This window comes from Venturia canescens, chromosome 9 (assembly GCF_019457755.1).
Source record: "Venturia canescens isolate UGA chromosome 9, ASM1945775v1, whole genome shotgun sequence".
Taxonomy (NCBI): domain Eukaryota; kingdom Metazoa; phylum Arthropoda; class Insecta; order Hymenoptera; family Ichneumonidae; genus Venturia; species Venturia canescens.
The window spans coordinates 9,354,693-9,376,062 of record NC_057429.1 but is presented as its reverse complement, the minus strand read 5'-3'; the positions used below and the strand labels follow the sequence as shown (position 1 = coordinate 9,376,062).

The 21,370-nt window shown below is 41.9% G+C and overlaps 2 protein-coding genes across 4 annotated transcripts in view; one reads left to right on the top strand and one right to left on the bottom strand.

Annotated features, from left to right (window-relative positions):
- LOC122416436 (uncharacterized) overlaps window positions 1–17,968 on the top strand; it is a 35,403-nt gene extending 17,435 nt beyond the window's left edge. Inside the window, exons 2-3 of one of the 2 annotated variants that reach the window (XR_006262111.1) lie at window positions 12,957–13,681; window positions 14,414–17,968. Coding sequence is in view for 1 of the 2 variants with exons in the window: in XM_043429385.1 (XP_043285320.1) it covers window positions 12,957–13,208 (252 nt within the window). In the remaining variant the exon portion in view is untranslated. Of the gene's footprint in view, window positions 1–12,956 lie in introns of both variants that reach the window. The other variant, XM_043429385.1, reaches the window with a different exon arrangement.
- LOC122416435 (threonylcarbamoyladenosine tRNA methylthiotransferase) lies at window positions 17,948–20,288 on the bottom strand. Of its 2 annotated transcripts, XM_043429383.1 has the most exons (3): window positions 20,000–20,286; window positions 19,686–19,911; window positions 17,948–19,387 (listed from the first exon to the last, which is right to left on the bottom strand). In XM_043429383.1, exons 2-3 carry the CDS (start codon window positions 19,847–19,849, stop codon window positions 18,163–18,165), a joined length of 1,389 nt encoding a protein of 462 aa, XP_043285318.1. In that variant the 5' UTR covers window positions 19,850–19,911; window positions 20,000–20,286; the 3' UTR covers window positions 17,948–18,162. The 2 variants fall into 2 exon arrangements, with proteins under 2 accessions (XP_043285318.1, XP_043285317.1); XM_043429382.1 differs by having other exon boundaries at window positions 19,686–20,288.
- Between the last annotated feature and the right edge of the window lie 1,082 nt (window positions 20,289–21,370).

The window sequence follows — 21,370 nt, the reverse complement described above, 5'->3', positions numbered from 1 at the left end:
TTCGAAAATTCGTAAGACGCCGCGCTCGATCGTGCTGCGTCAGAAACACTGTTTATTGTCTCGCGCTCTCTCTCTCTCTCTCTCTCTCCCCCTCGCTGTAACTCGGTCGGAGAAATTATTCGAATCACGAATAGAGCTCGCAACGCTTCGCGGGCTTACCGTAATTACAAGCTGCCAACACGATCATCCTTGTCCGACACATGATTAACTACTTTTGTCTACATTTATGTCCAAACACGTGTACATAGATATACGAAAACGCGGTGAAATATTATCGGAAATACGAGTCCTTGTACGAGCTGATTATTTCAAGATGGCGCAATACCTCGCAATTTTTTTACTCCGCGAACCGAACGGACAAAAATGAGCGAAATGAAAAAAAAAAACGTTCTTCTAGATACACCGATAATAGGCTCGCTGGCCCCTCCATTTCGCGTGATCTTTGCACCATTAATATTTGTCAGACGAACAAAATCGGGTCGTAGTTCCATTACGCTCGGTGGTGCCTCTTTCCAAACCTCTCGCTGCGATACTACGTATTATTGGCTAGTTTAAAACGTTTGGAACGAGCATTATATCTTCATAGAAAAGGAGCGAGGGACGGAGCGAGAGGAAGAGCAATTGTGCGAGATGAATTGCTCCGCGCGAGGACTGTCGTCGGAGCCATCTTCGTACATCTTCTCTCTCGAATCTATTCGATCTTTCCGAGCGTAACGAATAGTGAGAAAGGAACTCGGGATCGGAATTTCATACTTTCGGATCTCCGTGCTCGCTCATATTTTGGCTTGAGGCATAATTTATTCACTCGGCGTTCTTCGCCCGAGATTTTCCGATCGTTCCTCTCGGTGTCGTTTCCAACGGACGTTCATCGGCACTGAAGCGACCGAGCGAATGCTCGAGCCAAAGAAGCAATTCGTCAAAATATTTCCATTGAAAAACGAGCCCACATTTTTCTAGATTTTTAAATGAATTTCAATTGATCGAGGAAAAAACTCGACACAAACGAACATTCGCAGCGAACGAAATTCTCAACCTCCGAAAAAGAGCTTCCCGCAACGAGACACTAAAAAATGTGAGGGGAAAAGAGCGGGCCTCGTGCACCTCGCTGACCCGGGATGACATTAGCCCTATTTCGCGGTGTCTCTTTCATCAATTTTCGTAATTAGTAGGATAACAGATAGAGAGAGAGAGAGAGAGAGTCGCTCGAGTAAGTGCCAGGCGTTAAAAGTTGGAGTTATGGCGCTCGATACGCCTCGGCCCAGAGATAAAGAGCCGAAAAAAACGAAACGAAGGGGGGGGCCGAGGGGAAGAGAAAGAAATCGAGTAAGATGAGAGTAATTTCGTGGGACGCTCGTGCGATAACACTTACCTGAGAGAGAAGAGCCAAGGTGAAGATCTTCACGAATGTTATATTTGTCTGTGTGTGCGTGTATACATGTTACAAGCTATGTACGTATATCTAACAGAGAACAGGCGACGCGAGCGAGCTCAGTTCATTCATCGGCCCTCTGCCGTTTCTCAATGGAATGAGAGAGGAAGAAACTGCGAGAGAGAGAGAGAGAGGGAGAGAAACCGATAAAGTCTTGAATCTCTCGGTCTCTCTCGAGTACATTTCTGCTCTTTATTTCTCCCCTTCCTTCCTCTTTTTATTTCTCTCTTTTGGGAGCGCGAAAAGGAAATCTGTCCAAGGGTTGCCGAACGAGAGATATGACCTTCGAAACAGGTTCAGTTTCACACGCACCGAGCGCATTCCTCCCTCCCCCCTGGCGCGCCCCGGTTACTTTTTGGTACCTCAAAAATATTTGCTCTTCGCTTCCTCGCTCGCAATCGCTACAGAATTTACAACGTTTTCGGGACCCGGCGAACCTATGGCAATTTAGATAATGCTGATTACCTGCACCAACGTCTTCGTCCTTTCCCCCTCGATTTCGGAACACTCGCGTTCGGCCTCTTTTTATTCTGAATTCTCTTTTCGGGAGGAGTTTTAAGGAAAGTTTTTCGTCGCCTCAGTCACCGGAAATGCTGACTCCGCGTTTTCATTATTTTTTATATTTAATGGTTATCAAGTTGGATAAATGACGAGGCGTCGAGGGAGCGACGATTTTTTTTTTTATTATCGGTGAGGAAATTCACGGGCTTTTGACACTTCACATTCGCGGGAGACAAACCGCGCGTCGATGAGCTCGCTCGAGGTAAACAAAAGTAGGAAATAAAAATAGTAAGTCGAATCGTGAGACGCGCGATCTCCTCCCGGCGCGTACCGACAAATGGACAGCCAAGTTAATTTGAATATTAATGGGCATAACGTAGCGAAAGATCGTGCCTCGAATTCGTGGAAAAATGTTGCGACATCGTTTCTCGCCTTTATTACTTGGTTATTTCTACTTCTATGATAATTCCTCGCTCGTCGTTTCCTCAACCGTGACGACACGATGCGTCCTCGTTTAGGTAGAGTTTCTCCAAAGGGTCGAGGATCGACTTTCAAATGTAGCGAAAAAAAATCGGCAAAAAAGGTAAGCGAATTTTATGCGAGGAATAAAATAAATCTCGAGCCCATCCGCGGCCTCCGCGCGTAAATACTTTTAACGCTCGATAAATCTGTCGATTGATTTTCTTTATGGCGATCCTCATTGCGCGCCGTTTCTCACTAATGAATTTTTATTCTTCCCCCCATTATCAATCCAACTCTCGTCAGGCCTTAATCTCGAACGAACGAGCGTTCGAATGTCACTCAGCGATTGTGAACTTTGCTCGATTTCCACCAAAAAAAAAATCCAAAAGTCTCCGGTGACCTCGATCTCAAATGTCAAGGCGGCACCGAAAATCATTCAAAGTTTGCCCCCCCTCCGAGCCTCCGTTTTTGTTGGCAACTCTCACGGCTCGGTTGTCCAGCTTTCCAAAACACACTAAAATCGAATGTTTTTTAGTTGTGAATTAAAACGTCGCTGAAATTTACAACGAAATGAGGGGGAAAAAAACATTTTTAATTAACCAATTTTTCATCTCGCCGAGAATCGGTGCAGGTTGAAAAACTGCGAATTGCAGATTCGGCACCGAACAAAATTGGAGATTTACCGAAGCTATTCGAGAGTTTTTTGCATAATTTCGCTGGTCTCCAAAGCTGCAAACTTCGGCGTCATAAATTAGAGCCTTTTTCCACGAGAACGCACCGGAATCGCTGCCGCCTCGTTGTTTATCATTACGAATTCGTCCGTTCGAAAACACTCGTACGTTCGTATCAACGCTCATTCACATTGAGACAAAGTGAAAGAATGTCCGTAGAGGTCGTCAATTCGTGAAAGGATCGAGCGGCTTAACGTCGAGGAAAAAGTTATCGCGAGCCCGCTGGTCTGTTGCTACCCGGTTACGGTGCATCGTACTGAATTCGCAACGAGAAACTTTTCGGTCCCGGGTCCGCTGTGGTGTGTTCGTGTCGTCGGTGGCGGTGGCGTTGAATAATGTATAATAGACGACGAGGACGCGTGGCCCCAAGGCGCTCCGCGGCTCCAATCGTGTGCGTCTCGTCTCGTACGCGAGCCTCCGCGCGTACGTGTGCTTGTGTGCTCCCGCGAGAGTTTCGCTTGTCCGTGCGAGAGAGAAGTTTAACAGAAAAAGGAAGAAAATCATGTGGGAAAAGAAGGCTCTAAAAAGTGAGGGAGAGACAAATTCAGTGACGCATGCGCAGGAGCAACGTCCTTGGCTGACGATCGCGAGGACCGTCATCGACTAAATTCTGCATCTCGGCCTCACAGATCGAGGCTGTTCCGAAGATCCGTGGACGGAGATGAAGAAAACTTTTTCCTCGTCCTCGGCCAAGGGGAACAAACGTTCCTCAAATTTGCCACTTTTCAGAGCTTTGCAACAAAGATCGTGACGTTTCCAGGGACTCGGGAACGGTCACGATTTTCAATCGCGTTTCCCCGCTATTTTGGCCTACTTTACGAGGCGAGGCTCCGCGGGCTCGTTGCGCGTTACGGCTCTTGACAGACGCGCGCGGCGAATCATTCGCGAGGAATTCGAGCACGATAGAGAAGGACTTAATAAATGGAAGAGTTCGTTGTACCTATTCTCGAATGAATGGCAAATGTCGAGTTTGATAAGTCGCGATTGACCCTTGGAGGCGCGGACGCTTTGAAATGTCGGCAAGCCCAAAATCCTCTCACGCTTAGAAACCGATATTTCGAGGAGAATTCAAGCGTTTATTTCATTCGCAAATAGATTTAAGGGAGTCGTTGAGTTATTTTTTTCGCGGGTAGACGATCGGGCTGAGATGCGTTGGGAAAAAACGCGGCCTCGGTCCCAGTCGGTGTCGGTGCTCAAAGCGAATTTCGTCTTACGCGGAAGGTCCTAACGAGTGGTAATTGCAAAAGCTACGTGGCGGACTCGCCACGCGTTTTCATTTGTCTCTCTCATCATTGCTGGAGCATCGAACCCAGATTTTTCGCAGGCGCGTGCGTTTCGAGAACGTGCTTCGAGCGAGAAACAAAAATCTCGTTTCCAGCCTTCCGATACGGTCAATTAAATCGTTTAAAAACACTTGGTCAGACTTGAAATTCCTCGTTGAATATCCAACAGCGCAAAATCAATTAATTTCATCGTTTCGATCGGCTCTCCAGCACCTGGGGACCACTGTGCTGCTTCGAGGGCTTCGAGGAAGTGAAGACGAATGTGTCGACTTCCGGTCAGCTTCGCGCGTCAGGCTCCCATCGATTCGTCATCGCATCTGTCCGCATTCGCGAGAGTCTCCATACTTAAACGCGAAGCCGCGACGGAGCTCGTGCCCTCGCCCCGAAAAGAAGTGCTTTCGATCGAGAACTGTCGACGGGAATCTACGTTATTTTTTTTCAGTATAAAAAAAACGTCGAAGAAAGAAGAAACTTGAGAAAATATCGTTCGGATTTTCCGCCCCGAAAGGGGACCGTCCCAGCCACAATTCAGCGATTTCGTTATTGTGCCGTTCGAGTTTATTTTACTATAGGAACCGAAAATCGTTCGGGTCGTCGTTCCGAATACATTCTCTCGGGCGGCCGGTTCCTCCGCGCATAGCAACAAGAGGACCACGTGTTGCTGTCGCTAATTTATAAATTCTACAGATACATTTATGCGCACGCGATACGCGCACATTTCGTAAAGTATATCGAGGCGAATGTGTGCTAAATAAACATTTTTTTTTCCCCCCGTTGCTCGACGACTTACCTGAAGTTGCGGGTCGCGGGAGAGGAGAAATAATAATAAAAAAATCGAAAGTTATTCGTCCGTTTGTGCGTGGACACGCGCGAAAGGTCTTCGCGCCAGGCATTTCCCGCGTTTCTCAGTGCGCACGCGCCTCCCCCCCGAGAACGCTTATTCCTCCGATCTCCCACCGGGGTGAAGCCTCAAGGTCAAATATAAAGCTTAATGAACGCGGGAAGGAAGCGTGTCCTACAGAGCACGGCCCTGATCGTCCTTGCGAATCTCCTCGATCGGTTCACCGCCGATCGAGGAACTTCGGGCTTTCATCCCGGCTCCGCGCTTTTTTCCTGCTCCCCAAATTTCCTCATATTTCTCCTCCGGAAGTTCCTCCGCTGTTATAGAGACTGAAACAACGATCTGCGAATGAAAACGATAATCACGAAGCGCTCGATGAGAAGCATCATCGATATACGCGACGCCGAAGTTTGCGACGATCGAGTCCAACGAAACGAATGGACAAAAAGACTTGTAATAATTTATTATTTCCCGAATCATTGGTGTGCGTTGAAAAACGACAAACTTGAAATTCGGCAGGGAACAGAATTGCTGAGCTTAACTGGAATAATTCGAGAGTTTTTTGGAACCTCGATAACTTGGAGAATGACGACGCTGAAGTTTCCAACGTTGGAGTCCAACGAAATGAACGAAAAAAACGTTTTTAATTCACCAATTGTTTATTTCACGAATCGTTGGTGCAGCTTGAAAAACTACGAATCGCAAATTTGGCAGGGAACAAAATAGGAGAATTGCTGGAATTATTGGAGAGTTCTTTTCGATCATTTCGTTGGACTCCAACGTTGGAAACTTCAGCGTCATTGGAGAATGAAAAAGAGAATTGGAAACAGAAATAAACGTAATCGTGATAATAAAGTATTTTCATTATCCCTTCTAATTGAAAAGGGAGTCCGAAGTGTGATAAAAAATATGAGTCATCTCCCCGCGACGAGCTTAGTGCAAAGTGTCTCCTGTTCCACGTGGCGGTGTTGTTGTTATTGCTGCGTCTTCGTTGCCCCTGACATTAATTCGCGATATCTATGTCCGCCCGGTTCGTTTCTCAGCGAGGCGTTGCTCCTTTCTATTTGCTTTTGCAGTTGTATCTTCCCGTCGCCGCGGAGAATCTGCCAGTTCCTCCGAGGGGTTCGCGGATGAGTTTGAGAAAAACGTAAAAAATGTTGAGCGATAGAGCGACGAGGGGGGGAAAAAACGAAGCGGACGCATGACGAGTGTTCTTGATATGCGCAGCACAACACAGCTTGCAACGCCCAGAAAAACAAAGGATAGAGATTGAGAGGGAGAGAAAAACGCTGCGTCTCTCAGTGGCCCCGTGCGCGAGAGGAGAAGCTCGAGGAGGAAGAACGCCATGCGAGTGTGGTAGGAGGAATAGGATTTTTTGGACGGTGGTAGGGAGAGAAGAGTCTGTGGGCGATTAACGGAGTCTAATTGCATAGCAACAGTGAGCCTCTCGAGATAATGATATATCTGAGGCGGTTCGCCGCTTGGGCCTCATGGCCCACTTCAAAAATCCGAACACCACCCGAATCTCTCGCTCCTCCACCTCCGTTCGGCTTCTTCCTCCCCCTCGCTGCTCGACGATACCCCAGGGACTCGTATCAGTGCGTTCTCTCTCTCCCTCTTCTTCCTCTTCCTCTCTCGATCGCTCTTCTTCAAAGAACGGCGGAGAGGGGGCTCCTGGCGCGTGGTGGGAGAGGCTGGTCCAGAGCTGAAAAAGAGGCTGAACCCCCCGACGGGGCCACCGACGATCGCTTCGCATTATACGAACCCACGAGGCGTATTCGTCTCTTCCTTCCTCTCTCTCTCTCTCTCTCTCTCTCTCTCTCTCTCTCTCTCTCTCTCTCTCTCTCTCTCTCTCTCTCTCTCTCGCGCGCGGTTAATCTTCTGGGACGAGCGAAACACGAGTACTCGCGAAAAGGGCCGATACCCTCGTGTGCCTTAGGAGCCTCAGGAACGCGTACGAACCCTCCAATCTTCGCAGTCGCTCTCGATCGGGTACCAATCCGGTACCGACTCGGCCAGCAGCGTCAGTAAAAAAGCCTCCGCAGCACTGCAAACTTGGCATACGCGTAATTATAGGCGCGAACCTTCGTACCGGAGGCCTCAAAAATATTGTTGGAGCTACGAAATCATTAAAGAGTTTTGTTCTGGGAAGAATGCTTTTGAGCTTTTCTCTGGAAGGGATGCGAAATATTGGTTTAGCAGAAAAGCTCATTATTGTAGAGAAGCCTCGTTTTTGGGACTTTGCAAGAATCTACGTGCCATTCGAATTTTCGGGCTTGACTTTTGAACTGCTCGGTACGCTCGTGTACTCCCTTATTGAGGGTCCTGAAAACCCCCTTGCACGCAGGTCCAAGGGCTCCGCAGGATCAACGTTCTCAATTGCTCCGCCATTTTTCTCTTGTCCGGGCGAGCTCCGAAATTCTTCCTCGTCTCTTTCGCCGTGTTGTTTTCTTCTTCGAATTCTCGAGTGCTGCTCTCCTCCTCTCCACTGGCCCTTCATACTCCGCGGCGTCGCATGACCCGAGGGGCATTTTTCTGCCCTTCCTCGTAATTCTCTCTAGCTCCTCTCGTTTTTATAGGAATTTTTCTTTTCCACTTCTCTCCGTTCCGTGAAAAGAGCTCCAGATACGGAGGCCCTTGTCGATCTTTAGCGACCGATAAACGCGTATTTATACGCGGTAAGAGCGCGCCGAAAGTTCGGATCTCGCGTTACACGAGTTCGGCGGGACCCTCGTCTCGTCCCATCGGGATCGATCGACGGCCTCGAAATCCTCTCGAGCGAAGCCGCCATCTTTTTACAATTCTTTCTTCTCCGTCTTCCTTTGTTTAGGCGATGCTCGATCGCGAGCCCAATTTTCGCCAGGACGAATCTCCCGTTCGAGCCCCTCGTCGCCTCCTTTTTTCCCCTTTTCCTTCTTCTCCGGTGCGCTCGTAACGTTGATGAGTTTCGATCCGCCGCGTACTCCTCGTACGAAGATCGAATCACTTCCAGCGTACGCTTTCGAGCACTTATGCGCCGATAACGAGAACAATTTTGCCTCCGAATCCCAAAATTAAAAACGCGCGCGTTAACCCCGCAAAGCGCCAACTCTTAATCTTTATTCCGTTTCACCAAAAACTATGCATAAACAATTTTCATGCTCGGAAGAAAAAAAATTGCTTGCGCCGACCGCGCTTCCCCGTGCCGCCTTTCCGAAGCTGATTGACGCGACGAAAGAATTTCGTTACCGTACTTCACCATCCGTGATATTCATCGAGGCTCGTTAACGTTTTTCAGACACCTTAAGAACCGATAATAAATAATATGAGGTTTATAGCGAGTGCATGGGGAGCAGAGAGATAAAACATGAGTTTCGACTGAGCATTTCCCCACCCTCCCTCCCCCTTTTCCCCTTAATGATAGTCCTCGCAAACGAGGCTACCAAAAGAAAAGAGAGAAAGAAAGTACAATCACTCGCGGTATTGTGCGAACCGCAAGTGCCTCGGTCCAGCGATCTTTAGTGTGGAATATTTTTTGTTTTTTTCTCGTATTGCTGCCTTAAGTGGTCGTTGAAAAAAAATGCACGTTTCGTGTAACTTAACACCTTATTGCACTTCTTTTTCTCCCCCTCTCGCCAGATCCGTCAAGTGCGCGATGCATCTCGTTGCACTTGCACGCTGTCTCGTTTGAAGAATAATACAGCGCATTCGTTTCTGCGTACTCATACGCACTACGTGAATTCTCGCCCCGCTTCTTCCGCAACGTATACTGACGCTACAAACGTCACCACTCAAAAGCTCTGAAGCGTTCTTATTATCGTGGGAGCTTCCTTTTTATCTGTTTGTTCGGAAAACTTTTTTACTCGAGAGTTTCAATGCTTGGGGGGAGCCACGCGCGAGAGCAATGAACAATTCGACGCGTTTGAATCGATTTGATAAAAGGGCTTGTAGAACTTTGGATTTATTGCTCAAGCAAATTTTGTTTTCGAGTTTTTTGGTGGTTTTTACTCGTTTGAAGCTTGCAATGAAATTGTAGTTTTGAGAAGTTTTAGATTTTTAAATTCTTTGAAAATCGAGCTATTCCGAGTGATGAATTTTTGAATTTTTTTAAGGACATTTTTAAACTCAATTCCGCCGGTTGCAGTTCGATAGATTTTTCAAGTATAAAAATAAATATTGTTGCTGTGAGTTGTCGAGCAGGCATGCAACTCTGAAACGTTATTTACGAGGAAAAGGGGGGAGAATAATTGTCCTGGATCGGGTCCGTCCGAGGGAGAAATAATCGCAGAAGGTCCCCACAGGGTTGTGGCGTTATTCTTGATTCGTGTGCATACGCGGAGACCGTAGATATTCGTGCGTAACGACGAGCCTTGATCCATACGAAATGGCAGCTGGCAAGCGTAGCTTCACAAATCCGAGCTCCATCACGCGATGTGCATTATCATACAAAACCATTTTTAATCTCCTCGTAAAATCGTCGGAGCTGAAAGGAAATAACAACGATTTTTTTGCTGGTCTCTCAAAAAACCGGAATTAACGAACCGGCTGAGAAATGGGAAAAAATCGCTTCGATTTCATGCGGAATTGCCCGTGCATCGGAGCTAAAGATATGCTGAATCATCGGCTCAAGGTATTGCTTCGTTGTGCATCGTCTTTAAGGACTCTCCTTACACGCTTGTAAACCCAATTACATCGTGATTTGTAAAATCATTCAATCAGCGATCTCGTACCCTCATTTACTCCGATATTAAGGGGAGACAAAATCATTTATCCCCATCAAAAAATTTTGGGGCGAATGTGAACGATTCTATGAATTTATTCCAAATTTTAGCGAGTTGATTTACCTTTTTAATCGCGTTCTTTCAGTTTTTTCCAATCGCTTCGATTTTTCGAGATCTCTTAATTACGGAACAATGTTTCTCAATTAATTCGTAAGTCGAGATTGAATAAACGTACGTTTCGATACTTGAATAAACGTACGCGAAGAATTAAAAATTCAATTGACATTCAATAGATACACACTCACTACTTGTCTATCGACCCACCGAATTTTCCCATGTTTTACTTCATTCGTGAGTGAAAAAATGAAGGAACATTTTGGTAATATTAGAAAGATTGAAATTTCGAAATCCAATCGACATCGCCGACAAAGTTGTCGGAGAGTAAGAACGTGACGTTTCAGTAGTTCGAAAGGATCAAGTCGAGCGAATAATTTGGTCGGAATGAATAGAAGATCGTGAGATAGGAAAAACATAGGCGAGGAGCGGAGCGCGAGGGAGGGATGGATTGATGTGTAAAAACGTTGAATAAAAATGGTAACTCGATCCTCGGATAGGAAAATGGAGATATAGAATTACATTTGTAGATTTAATTCGATGCGATAGGTGAAAGGACGTGAATAAATCGTTCGATATTTGTCACGAAATTTTTTCCTCTCGTGTGCCCCCCTCCGAAAATTCAGGAGTCCCTACGACGGCATTCACCGTTGAGATAGAAAATTAGCATCACAATGAAGCAGGAGAAGTCACATTATATCGAAATTTCGTTTACGTCTTCATTTAATTCGACTTAACATTTTTAGACAATTTTTTTCCAGAGACTCCTGCTCAAAGTTGTTCTCTCAATCTCGTTCTTTCCCATTTGTCATTGCGAATTGGGAATTCGCGGATTTATTACGCCGAGCATCCCGACGATGTTTCCAGTCGTTTGAATTTTTTTCACCTCTCTCGACACTAATTAATTGCGGATTAGTCCGTTGATCGTGTTTTCGACGATTTCGCGTTTTCCAAGCTACACGATTTCTCCTTATTTTCGATATTTTATTATGTTTTTTTTTTTTTTTTTTATCTTACTTGGTAAAAAATATATTTTTTTTCATAATGTCCGTTCATATTTCGATTCGAGTATTACGATGAAGCCGGTACAAGAGGGAGCTCTTGTCCCTCTTATTTTTTTCATCCCTTCCCCCTCCCCCTGACTATTTCGTTTAACGACTTTCGTCGCGCCGGATATGCAACCGCAAAGTCACAACCGAGCGTGGGTCGGATCGAAAAAAATGATTGCTGCGACGTCGTCTCATGTTTTTTGCAATATCTTTCTTTCTCATTTTTGTTTATTTTTGCCGGCTTCCAGACCTCTGTATGGAAGCCCCATGAAAAACATTATATACGCGTGCATTCGCAGTCCCATAGGGGTCAGAGCATGTACACAAACGTGCGTACAGCTTCGACCGAGTCGCCTGCCTCCTCCCTCCCTCTCTCTTTTCTTATTTCTCTCAGTCGCACAATTCGCGTCTCACGATCGAGCATCATCAGCGAGAAGAACACTTGGCGCGACAAAAGCCCCTTAATTAACTGACCCTCGTAACGAGCTCACGTTTTACACAATTTCTTTCGAGCGCCTGGTGCAACGCCAGATGGTTTTTTTCCTCTTGAAAAAACGATCTTATCACTCGTTCGATCGGATGAAAAAATATTTCATGTAGTTTATCATTCGGTTCAATGGCAATTTACGAAGAAAAATTGAAAAATTCGAACTTTTCGTAGCCGAAATTTCGTCGTTTTAAAACCTTTTTTCTATTTCTGCATTCCGTCATCCGATTCTCGATACAAATCGTTTCAATTTTTATCACAAAATTGTGAGTGTGTGCGTTTTCTTCAGATTTTCGTTTTGAAGGTTTTTCCTCGGACGCACTTTTTCTCGGTGGCTTTCACTAATTTTCTGACAAGCATAACTCGACGGAATTCGTTTCGTTGTTGCTAGGCAAGAAGAGCATCGTCTTCCTCATTGCCCCGATGAGCTCTTACGTACCGGAGCACTCTCTCTCTCTCTCTCGCACTCTCCGACGTAACGGTATTGCCGTAAACTTTTCGGAACAAATCAAACGCCTTTTTAATCTACCAACGAGAACATAATAACGCAGTTGACCACTTCGCCCTCCCCGAGGACCCGGTGCCGCTTCGTTTCCTCGCTTCAACATACTTCAAACGGGTCCTCTCGCTTCGTTTACGGTGATGCAGCGGCTATTCTCTCGAAAACTCTTCTCCTCCTTGACTTTTTCGATTCCGACGGTCCAAACGAAATATTTTGGACGAGTTTAAAAATATTATAATCCTCGTAGTTTTTTCTTTTCGTTTCAACGATTCGTGGTAATAAAAATTTATAGAGGCAAAAAAAAACGAATTTTTGGACGTATTTTTGTCAAATTTTGTATTTTTTTGAAAACGTTGAGATCGAATTGAGGAAATAAGAAAATATAATACACGCGTGGGTGGGCTCCTTATCGCTGCTATTTGCGTTATAAATGCCCATAAACATGTGACACTATCTCAAGCAAAGCACACGATGCTTGGTAATGATCTTGGACGTTTTGTTTCGTCGCGCCTTTCACTTTAACGCTTTATGAACCTTCTTGATACCCTCGAAGCGTGGCGATGCAATCGAACGCACGCGCTTCGTTCCCACTCACTTTGAGGTATTGTGTATGTAACGTCGTTAACAAAGACCCGCCATTTCTAAGGATTGTGATTTATTGAAATTGAGCACGGACCCATTCGTTGAATCGTTTCTCGAAATTGTTCGTTAATTATTGATTGAAATATCGCTCCCATTCTTTCATACCGTTTCGGACGTAAAATGTTTAATTTTACGTCCGAAAATATCTCGTCGCACAATTCAGATTTTTGTTTCCCTTGAAACTATCAATTCAACACTTTTTCTGTAATTTTCAGGCGAGTCGGACTTTGGAACCCTGGGAACACTTGTTGCCGTGCCCCAACTGCTCGTTTCCGTGTCACGTGGACGACGAGAAAAACGTTGGAAAGTGCTCGAGGCAGGGTTGCAGCATGGAATTTTGTACATCGTGCTCATCGAGGCCACACACAGGACCGTGCAAAACACCGCTCCTCGCAACACCGACGAAACGCAACAAACGTCTCGTGGTCGGTTCCCGGCAGAGCAAACGAAATCTTCGACGGTTATAACCGTCACTCATCGGGCCCCATAAACCGGATGCCATGAAAAACAATATAAACGAAAGAGGAGAAACTCTATTCAATGTTCCTGAACGCGAAACTCCGACGGATATTTTCATCGGAAGAACAATGAAAATACAATACGAAAATAATCGAACCAAGTTACGGGTACGCAGTTACGAAAAAATTGTATTTTTTCTGTTCGGTTGTTCTATGGCTTTTTAACTGCAGCTCTCCAGGCATTCCAACCAGTTTTTAGCTCTGGTTTCAACAAACCAGAGGAACGAGGTCAAAAACACCCCTAAAAATATTCAACTGGGAATACATTTATCTTCGTTATTTTTAATCTGAGACGCTTGATTTTTATGCACCAAAAACGAAATAAGATCCTTGGCGTTGTACGAATTTATCTCGTGCGAGGATCTTCCTCACGAAATTGACAAACAAATTATTCTGCAGCACCGCGAGCGTCACATTCAATGGTAAATAAAATCAGTTTTTTCAAAAGTTACAAAAATTCTGGCCGATATGTGACAAAACTCATTTGCGCACTTAACAAAATATTGAAGTTAAGAAATCGTCCGGTCCGGCTCAAAGGACTCGCTCCTCTCTCTTTTTATTTCCAAGTATGCGGAACAGGTGCAAGTACCGATAATATACACGGAAAATTGGGAACCGGTATTCCGATCGACAGAGCAGGTGCACAGTAACGAATGAAACAAAAAATGTTTATAATCATAAAACAAAATATACATCGATTACTCGAACGAGTATTTTTCTACCGTACGATCACCAGTTTATATTCCTGTTAAAGGAATCAATAATGGTGCCTAATTTCTTAGTTCAATGGCTCAATTCACATTTCGTTGGAAATACTTACGCTAAATTATTTCGGAAAATGATTTACCCGCGTGTATTTCCAAGATTTTTTTCGACAATTGCTTCTTTTCAAAATTCCACTGCTCCGTTGCTTCTATTTCCAACTTGGTAAATTTTCGATTCTTGATGAAAAAAAAATCTGCGTTCAACATCTGCGAATTTCAACATTTTTGAGGTTTTAGCTTTTAGTTTTCCATCTCGAAAGGTAAAAACTGGTTCCGTTTTCATTTTCTGATAGCCACACTTTAAATATTCTTTTGAAAAAAATCATTAGCAATCCATACCAAGTAGCAGACGAGAAGGTTCGTGAGTACATTCGAAATCGTCATTTTCAGATTGAGAACCATTGTGAGCAGGTGCAAAAGCCATAGAATATATATGTCAAGCGGGTGGAGTGTCCGTACAATATGAAACGATGGGCAAGACCGAGTGCTATAAACTCACGGTACCGAGTCTCGTACGAGCAAAACGAAATACAATAAAGCACAAAAGAGAGAAGTCGAAGGGCATTTTGAAGAGGCGCGTGAAATTGTTATCGCCAATAAATATCAGCGTTTCGAGCCGCAATATTGACGTGCAGAGATTTTCTAAAGTTAAATTGAAGAGCATTTTTTTCTTGGCAAGGAGCAAAATTTCTATTTTATATTTCATGAAAGGAAAAAAAGCAGCGAGCAATCAAAATATTTACGAAATTTCCTATAAAATTATACTTTGTAATGAGTTCAAAAAAAAAATGAGAAATTCGATAAAAAATTCCAAATGGAATGGTTAGTTTTAGAATTAGTAAAATGAAAAATTTATAAACTTGAAGAAAAAACGTTGAATTTCTCTGTTTCAAAAGGTGCGTGTTGTAAAGTTGATAAATTCGAGAATCTGGATGCCGTGCATCGAACTCTTGTCCTCTCGCAAAAAAGCTGCCCTTCTTCTTTTGAACTTTCCTCGAGGAATAACGAACGTGTAATTCTGGTACGAAGGAGAACTCGTTCGGTTTCGACGAGTTTTTTTGGTCCTTCAAAAATGGTTCGGATGGCCCGACGATGTGAAGCGAAATATTGAGTCCCCGATTGAATCGCGACGCGTGCGGCATCTCTGGGACACTTTGAGAATATTGTAATCCGAGAGGCGATTTACCGATCGGAGGATTCTCACAAGAAAGTATTAATTGATCATTCAGTTTTTCGTTTCTACATTTTAAATTATTCTTTTGAAAAACTGCTAGTCTCGATCGTTCGTTAAAACAAAAAAGCTCGAAAGTATTACTCCGAGTTTGAGCGAACGCAAAGAGGATTGAAGTGTCAGATTTGTAAAGGGAAAAAAAGAAAGCGAAAAAAATAATCGGTTCGATTTGCGTCTCCAGCAATCGTGCCAATGGGCATAATCATCTAGTTTTTAAGAGCAAGGCATTATTTTCCACTTTCGTATATTTTTCATTTTTTATTTTTATTTCCCCGTTATTATGGAATTTACGTACAATAAAAAATTATTGGAATAAACCACGTGCCATCGTACGATCAACGCCATAACGTTTGCCATAGACGTATTGTGTCATGAGTTATTGTGTTATTTAACAAAAATATGTATCCGTAATCAAAAAGTCATTCGTTAATCGATCGAGAACTAATATTTTCTGTCAAACGACGCCTATTTATATTTTGTTTCCATTTTTCGTCGAGTCACTATAAGTGAAATGACTTCGTAATGATTTCAGTGTATATTTTCTCGTAGTTCTCAGTCCTTTTAGACTTGTTGAATTAATGTATGAAAATTTCGACCGAGAAAAAAAAAATATTCTCTCGTTTAAATGAAGAATAATAATTATCAGTGATTATTGTTCACGTTTTTGCGAGTTTGAATTTAAAGCCCGTTTATTTATTCCGTAGTGATAATTCCTTTCATTCACTTTTCATTGATTTTTCTCTATAAACTTTTATAACAATAATAAACGAGTCTCGTGTACTCCTTACTTGTATGAAAAATAGTTATAAAAAGTGAGAATTGTTGAAATTTTGACACTTTCTGAGCAGATAAATTCAAATGTTTTTAGTCATTCGCGTCATTAATTCCGATTGCATCGTCGATTGTTTTTTTTTATCCCCAATGAACAATAATTCACTGCATTATTTCGAAGAGATAAAATAAGGACGGGGTACGAGTGAAAAAATCGAAGGAATGAAACAACATTGTACGATGATGGGCTGGTCAAAAATAATAAGTCTTTGGCCCTCGAAAAATATGCACGCCCAATGCAGCACGAGAACGCTTTCGGCAGTCTCGATTTACGATCGAGAAACCGGGTACCCTTGAAATTAAATTCCATTCGCCATCTCTTCTGCAAATATGTAATGCAATGAGGAAAAATTGCACTCGTAATAGCGCGTCATTATTTTACTGTCGAAAAAATAATTCGATGCAACGGAAAAACTCGAATTGTCATTCCAGTTTGTACGTTTGAGTACGTTTATTCTTCCGTTGATTATTAATCGTCTTAATTTATAAAAAAAAAAAAAAGTGTATTCCTGACACTACTATGACTCACTATTTAAATCAAAAAAAAAAATATTAGAAATAACAATAAGAAAAAACAGATCGAAAGTATTCGTTTTTGTACAGCATTAAGAATTTCATACCAAATTCAGTGGGACGTGTGTATTTTGTATTAGCAGAGTTTCACTATTCCGAAATGGGTGAACGATGAATTTGCACGAAGTAGCGTTGAAAAGCAGCTCAAAATTTAGCTCGTATAAATTTACTCATATCCTCCGTTTTTTACTCTCGTGAAAGTGTGTACCTTTTGCCGGCTAAACATCGAAGTCTCGAGAGTCAATGCAGGAGGCTTGCAGAGCTCAATTAAAGAACTAGAATAATTCAACGAAAATCTAGAGAAAATAGGGAAATACATTTTATGCGTAAGATGAAATTTTAAATTTAGCTAATGCGATTAAAAAGTCGTTTTATGCCCTGTACATTTCGAGCAATTTATTTCTATTTTTTGTTTTTTATGTCGGTCTAGATCTATTAAACATCTCAAAATTAGTTTGTAAGGATGAAAAGGTTTTTTATATGTATTTATCTAGAAATAATAATGTTTTAATATAATAAGGGGCCCTGAAAAATCATCCCCCCTCCTGGTTTTCGTTGAGCCCTGGAACGAAGAGGAAAAATTCAAGTGCCTTATTAAATATTTAATGAAGAACCCAGAGCTCGATATTTCCGAGTTTAGGAATTTTCATTTTTTAATTGGAACAAGCATGAGGAACGAGGGTTTATTCCTTCAAAGAAAATCGATCAAAACTCGACTATGCATTCGACAATGATTTTTGACCTTCGTTCATCGCTCAAACTATTTGCTCAAATAAGACAAGCAGAACGGGGTTCAACTATACCTAGATACAAATATAAGTATAAATTGTGCCAGGAAATAAGGAAAAAATGAATAATGGACCGTGATTTGAAATTTCAATGGAAAGAGAAATTTTGTTAAGGTTCTATTGATCATCTAAAAATCTCTTCCGTCTTTGGCATTGCTCTCTGTACCAATTTCGAAATAAATTACTTTCTCCTTTACCTTTCGAACAAAAGACCAGATTTCAAATACTCAGGATAACGTTGGCAGGAACTCAATGCGTTTTATTTTTGTTAACACTTAAGCTACTAGTAATATTAGTATTGAAGAATTTATAAAACACGGTGATACCAAATATTGTAATGTATTATATGTAAGAACGTAGAAGCGAAATATTATGTTTGAAACAGTCCCCGAGGACTTCCAGAACACTGATGATTGTCCTAATCAAAAAGTTTTGAAAAAATCCCATCAGATTACGATGGTGATATTGTCAAGTTTTATAATTAAAAGAAAGAATGCCATAAACTTGAAAATTTCGATTTTATTTATCGTCTCACACTCTTTACTTCCCTTTTCCATTGCTTTACAGTCTCTGTTTATACAGCGGTGAGGAACGAATGATAGAAAATATGATTTTATTCGGACCGTTTGCAGTGTATACTCGAAAAAGTATCTCATACTATTTTCCATCCGAATATTACAATTTCTGAGGTACATTGGTCAAAGCATTGACAATTGTTAAAATATAAATAATTTCCAAAGTACTCTCATGAAAATAGCAAAAAAAATGGCAAGTACAGCGAGAGTTTTGTATTTGGAGGGTTTAATTTCGTCACGAATTCCAGAAACGAGACCTTTGGCCAAAGGAGATTTTAGAGAAGGCGATTCGTTGATTTCGATGGGAATTCCTTTCATAGAATATTTCATAGCTTCGGTGATTTTGACGGTTACCATTTTTCCCATAAATTCCTCCTTCATGGGCAGGAGAACTTGTTCATAAAACTTGTTGTGTCCGACGAAATGGGCTTTGTCGTGTGAGACTTCGGTAACGAGAACGCGTTGAATTTGTCCAATCTCATGTTGATAAGGCTCGTATGATTGAAAGAATTCTGAAAGCTTTTTCGTCCGCTGTTTAACAAGTTGAGTTGGAACTTTGGTCATTTTGGCAGCAGGCGTGCCCGGTCGTGGGAAAAATTGATTGATGAATAAACTGGGAAATTTATATTTTTTGCACAGGCTCATTGTATCTTGAAAATCTTGATCCGTTTCGGTAGGAAAGCCGCAAATAATATCAGTAGCAATTGTCATTCCCTCGACTCGACTCTGCAGATAATCGACCACTCTCTCAAAGTCCGCTCGTGTATATTCTCTCTTCATGTCTGCGAGAACTTGATCGCTCCCGGATTGAACTGGGACATGAAGGAAACTGTAAACCCGTGGATGCTGCAAAATCAAACTCATTTCCTCCAAATGCTCAAGTATGTAAGGAGGATTCGTCATTCCCACTCTCATCATACAGTCTTCAGGTATGACTTTCAGAAGTTGCCACAATAATTCTGGCAAGTTTGTGCCTATGTCTTTGCCATAAGCTCCGGTGTCTTCTGAAGTTAGCCACAACTCCCTCACTCCTTCGTCAAAGGCTTGACGAGCTCTTTCGACTATTTCCTCCGGTGGATAACTTCCAAGTTCTCCTCTTGCATGCTTCGTTTTACAATATGTACACTGATTCAAACAACCTGTATTCACTGCTATTATTTCGATCAGAGGATTTCTACGAACTTTTGGCAATGAGAGGGAGGCACCACCTATTTTTTTGCCAGATGTTTTTTTCTGTCCCAAAAACTTCACTGTGTTGCCCTTCAGCGTCTCTTCCACAACTTCTACCACTCGGTCGATCTGCTGCACTCCAATTGTACTGAGGCCTTGGAGGAATCCAGTTTTTGGAGCTCCTTGAGGAACACAACTAAAAGAAATAATTTTCAGCATAAATGGTTGAAATTGATAATGTTAAGATGTTAAGGAATAGAAGATATTTTAACAAAAACAAATTTTCAAGCAAGAGAGCTAAATTACATTGACGTTTTGTTGTTGATACAATATCTTCAAATGTTGTAATATTATTGGATATTTCGATGCAGGAGCAAATCTATGTGTTCAACCAATTTGTTGAAAGAGAATGATCTTATTTTTATGATTAATTAAATAAATTATTTTTTCATGTCAAATGGACAGGGTTATTTCTTTAAAAAAAACATACATACCCAGCAATGACAATGTGCTTTCCCATTTTTTTACCAGTCTCGATTTCATTTCTAAAATGATCTTCGGCAGGTGCTTTTACAGTACAAGAATTAAGCAGCCACAAATCAGCTTGCATTTTGTCATCCGTCAAATTATAGCCATAGGCAGCCAATTGACCTGCCATGTATTCGCTGTCGGAACTATTATGTGTACAACCCCAAGTTTTAACATAAATAGTTTGAGATCCTGGAATTATGCTCGTTTGAGTTTCAGGATGTTGCGAAAAGTCAGAGAATTCATCATTACACTTTTTCGTCTTTGAACGAACAGTTACTTTTTTCCTTGTACTGTATCTTTGTTTTGGGGTTATGTCTTGCGAGGATATCAAATCTTCGATGTCGTCTATTATCTCGACACAGGATGTCGACATTTTCACAAAATTTTTCGTCACCTTGTCAAAATCATTGCTTTTTTTACGATATTGAAAGAAATCTATGGTCTTTCGAGTTGTAGAAGAGACAGTAAATAGAAATTAGTTTTATCCCTGCCTGTATCTTTTTTTCACACGTGGGATCGTAACGATCGTAAGGATCGTAACAGAGAACATAGATTTACATGGAACAACAGGGCCCGTGTTAGCTTTTGGCACGGAAAATGTAGTTCCACTTATGAGCTGTAGGGCGCGCAGTGATGTATCGGTGTGCCTCAACACTTGACGCATCAGCTGACCCCCACTCTCATGCCGAGGGGAGTTGACATGCTAGCGGTGCATGGATCGAATCCTAGTCATGGAGATTTTTTTTATTCGCTAATTATTTTTTTCGTGCAAGTTTAATGACTTTTTAAACTGTTGAACTTTTGGACGATTGAAATAAATGATTATTTATTCCTATCGAAAGAGAAAAAAATATTCTGACCGAATCAATTGATCTACCTTTTATTTTTCCATTAGCATACTGCACCACAGTCCAATTTTGCCGATATGACAATCTTTTATAATAAAAAGAAATGGCATTACATTCTGTGGATTTTTTTTCCTTGCAAATGTTTTTTAAAAACAGGAACAAATAAAAAATTTTACCTTTAGTTTTTCAATTAGACTCGCTCTCAGCTAATATCAATCAGCATGCATACATGTAAAGCATTTGTAGTGCATTATTATTAACAAAATTATTGTTAATGAAAACGATTACAATGGTTAAAATTGTCAATAAAAATTAACAAACCCATAAAATGAGAAAAGCAAGCAGGTGATAATGGTGATTGATATTACTCGACGAAAACCACGTGAAGGTGGCGAGTGTTTTTCGTCAGGATGGGAAGGAATAATGGGCTAGTTTTTTTACAACTCGAAAACGAGTTTGTTTCAAAAATCGATCATAAGGAATAAGGTAGGGTGGGAAAAAAGGAAATAATGAAGTTAACTTGAAAAAGTAATAAAGCATGATGTTTACAGTGAAATTGAATTCTGATTGAAATTGAAATTAAAATTTTTTATCGAAAAATCAAAAACATTCTAATGAAAGAGTTGAGAACGTAGACCTTCACCATGGAAATCTATGTTCTCTGATCGTAAGTAGTACTAGTACTGACGAAGGCCACGACAAGCGCTGACAATTGCTTACGAAATATACGAAAGGAAAAACCACTTGGATACGTACTTTTCAGCTGATTATCGGGTTAGAAAAAATCTTTAAAAACTCAC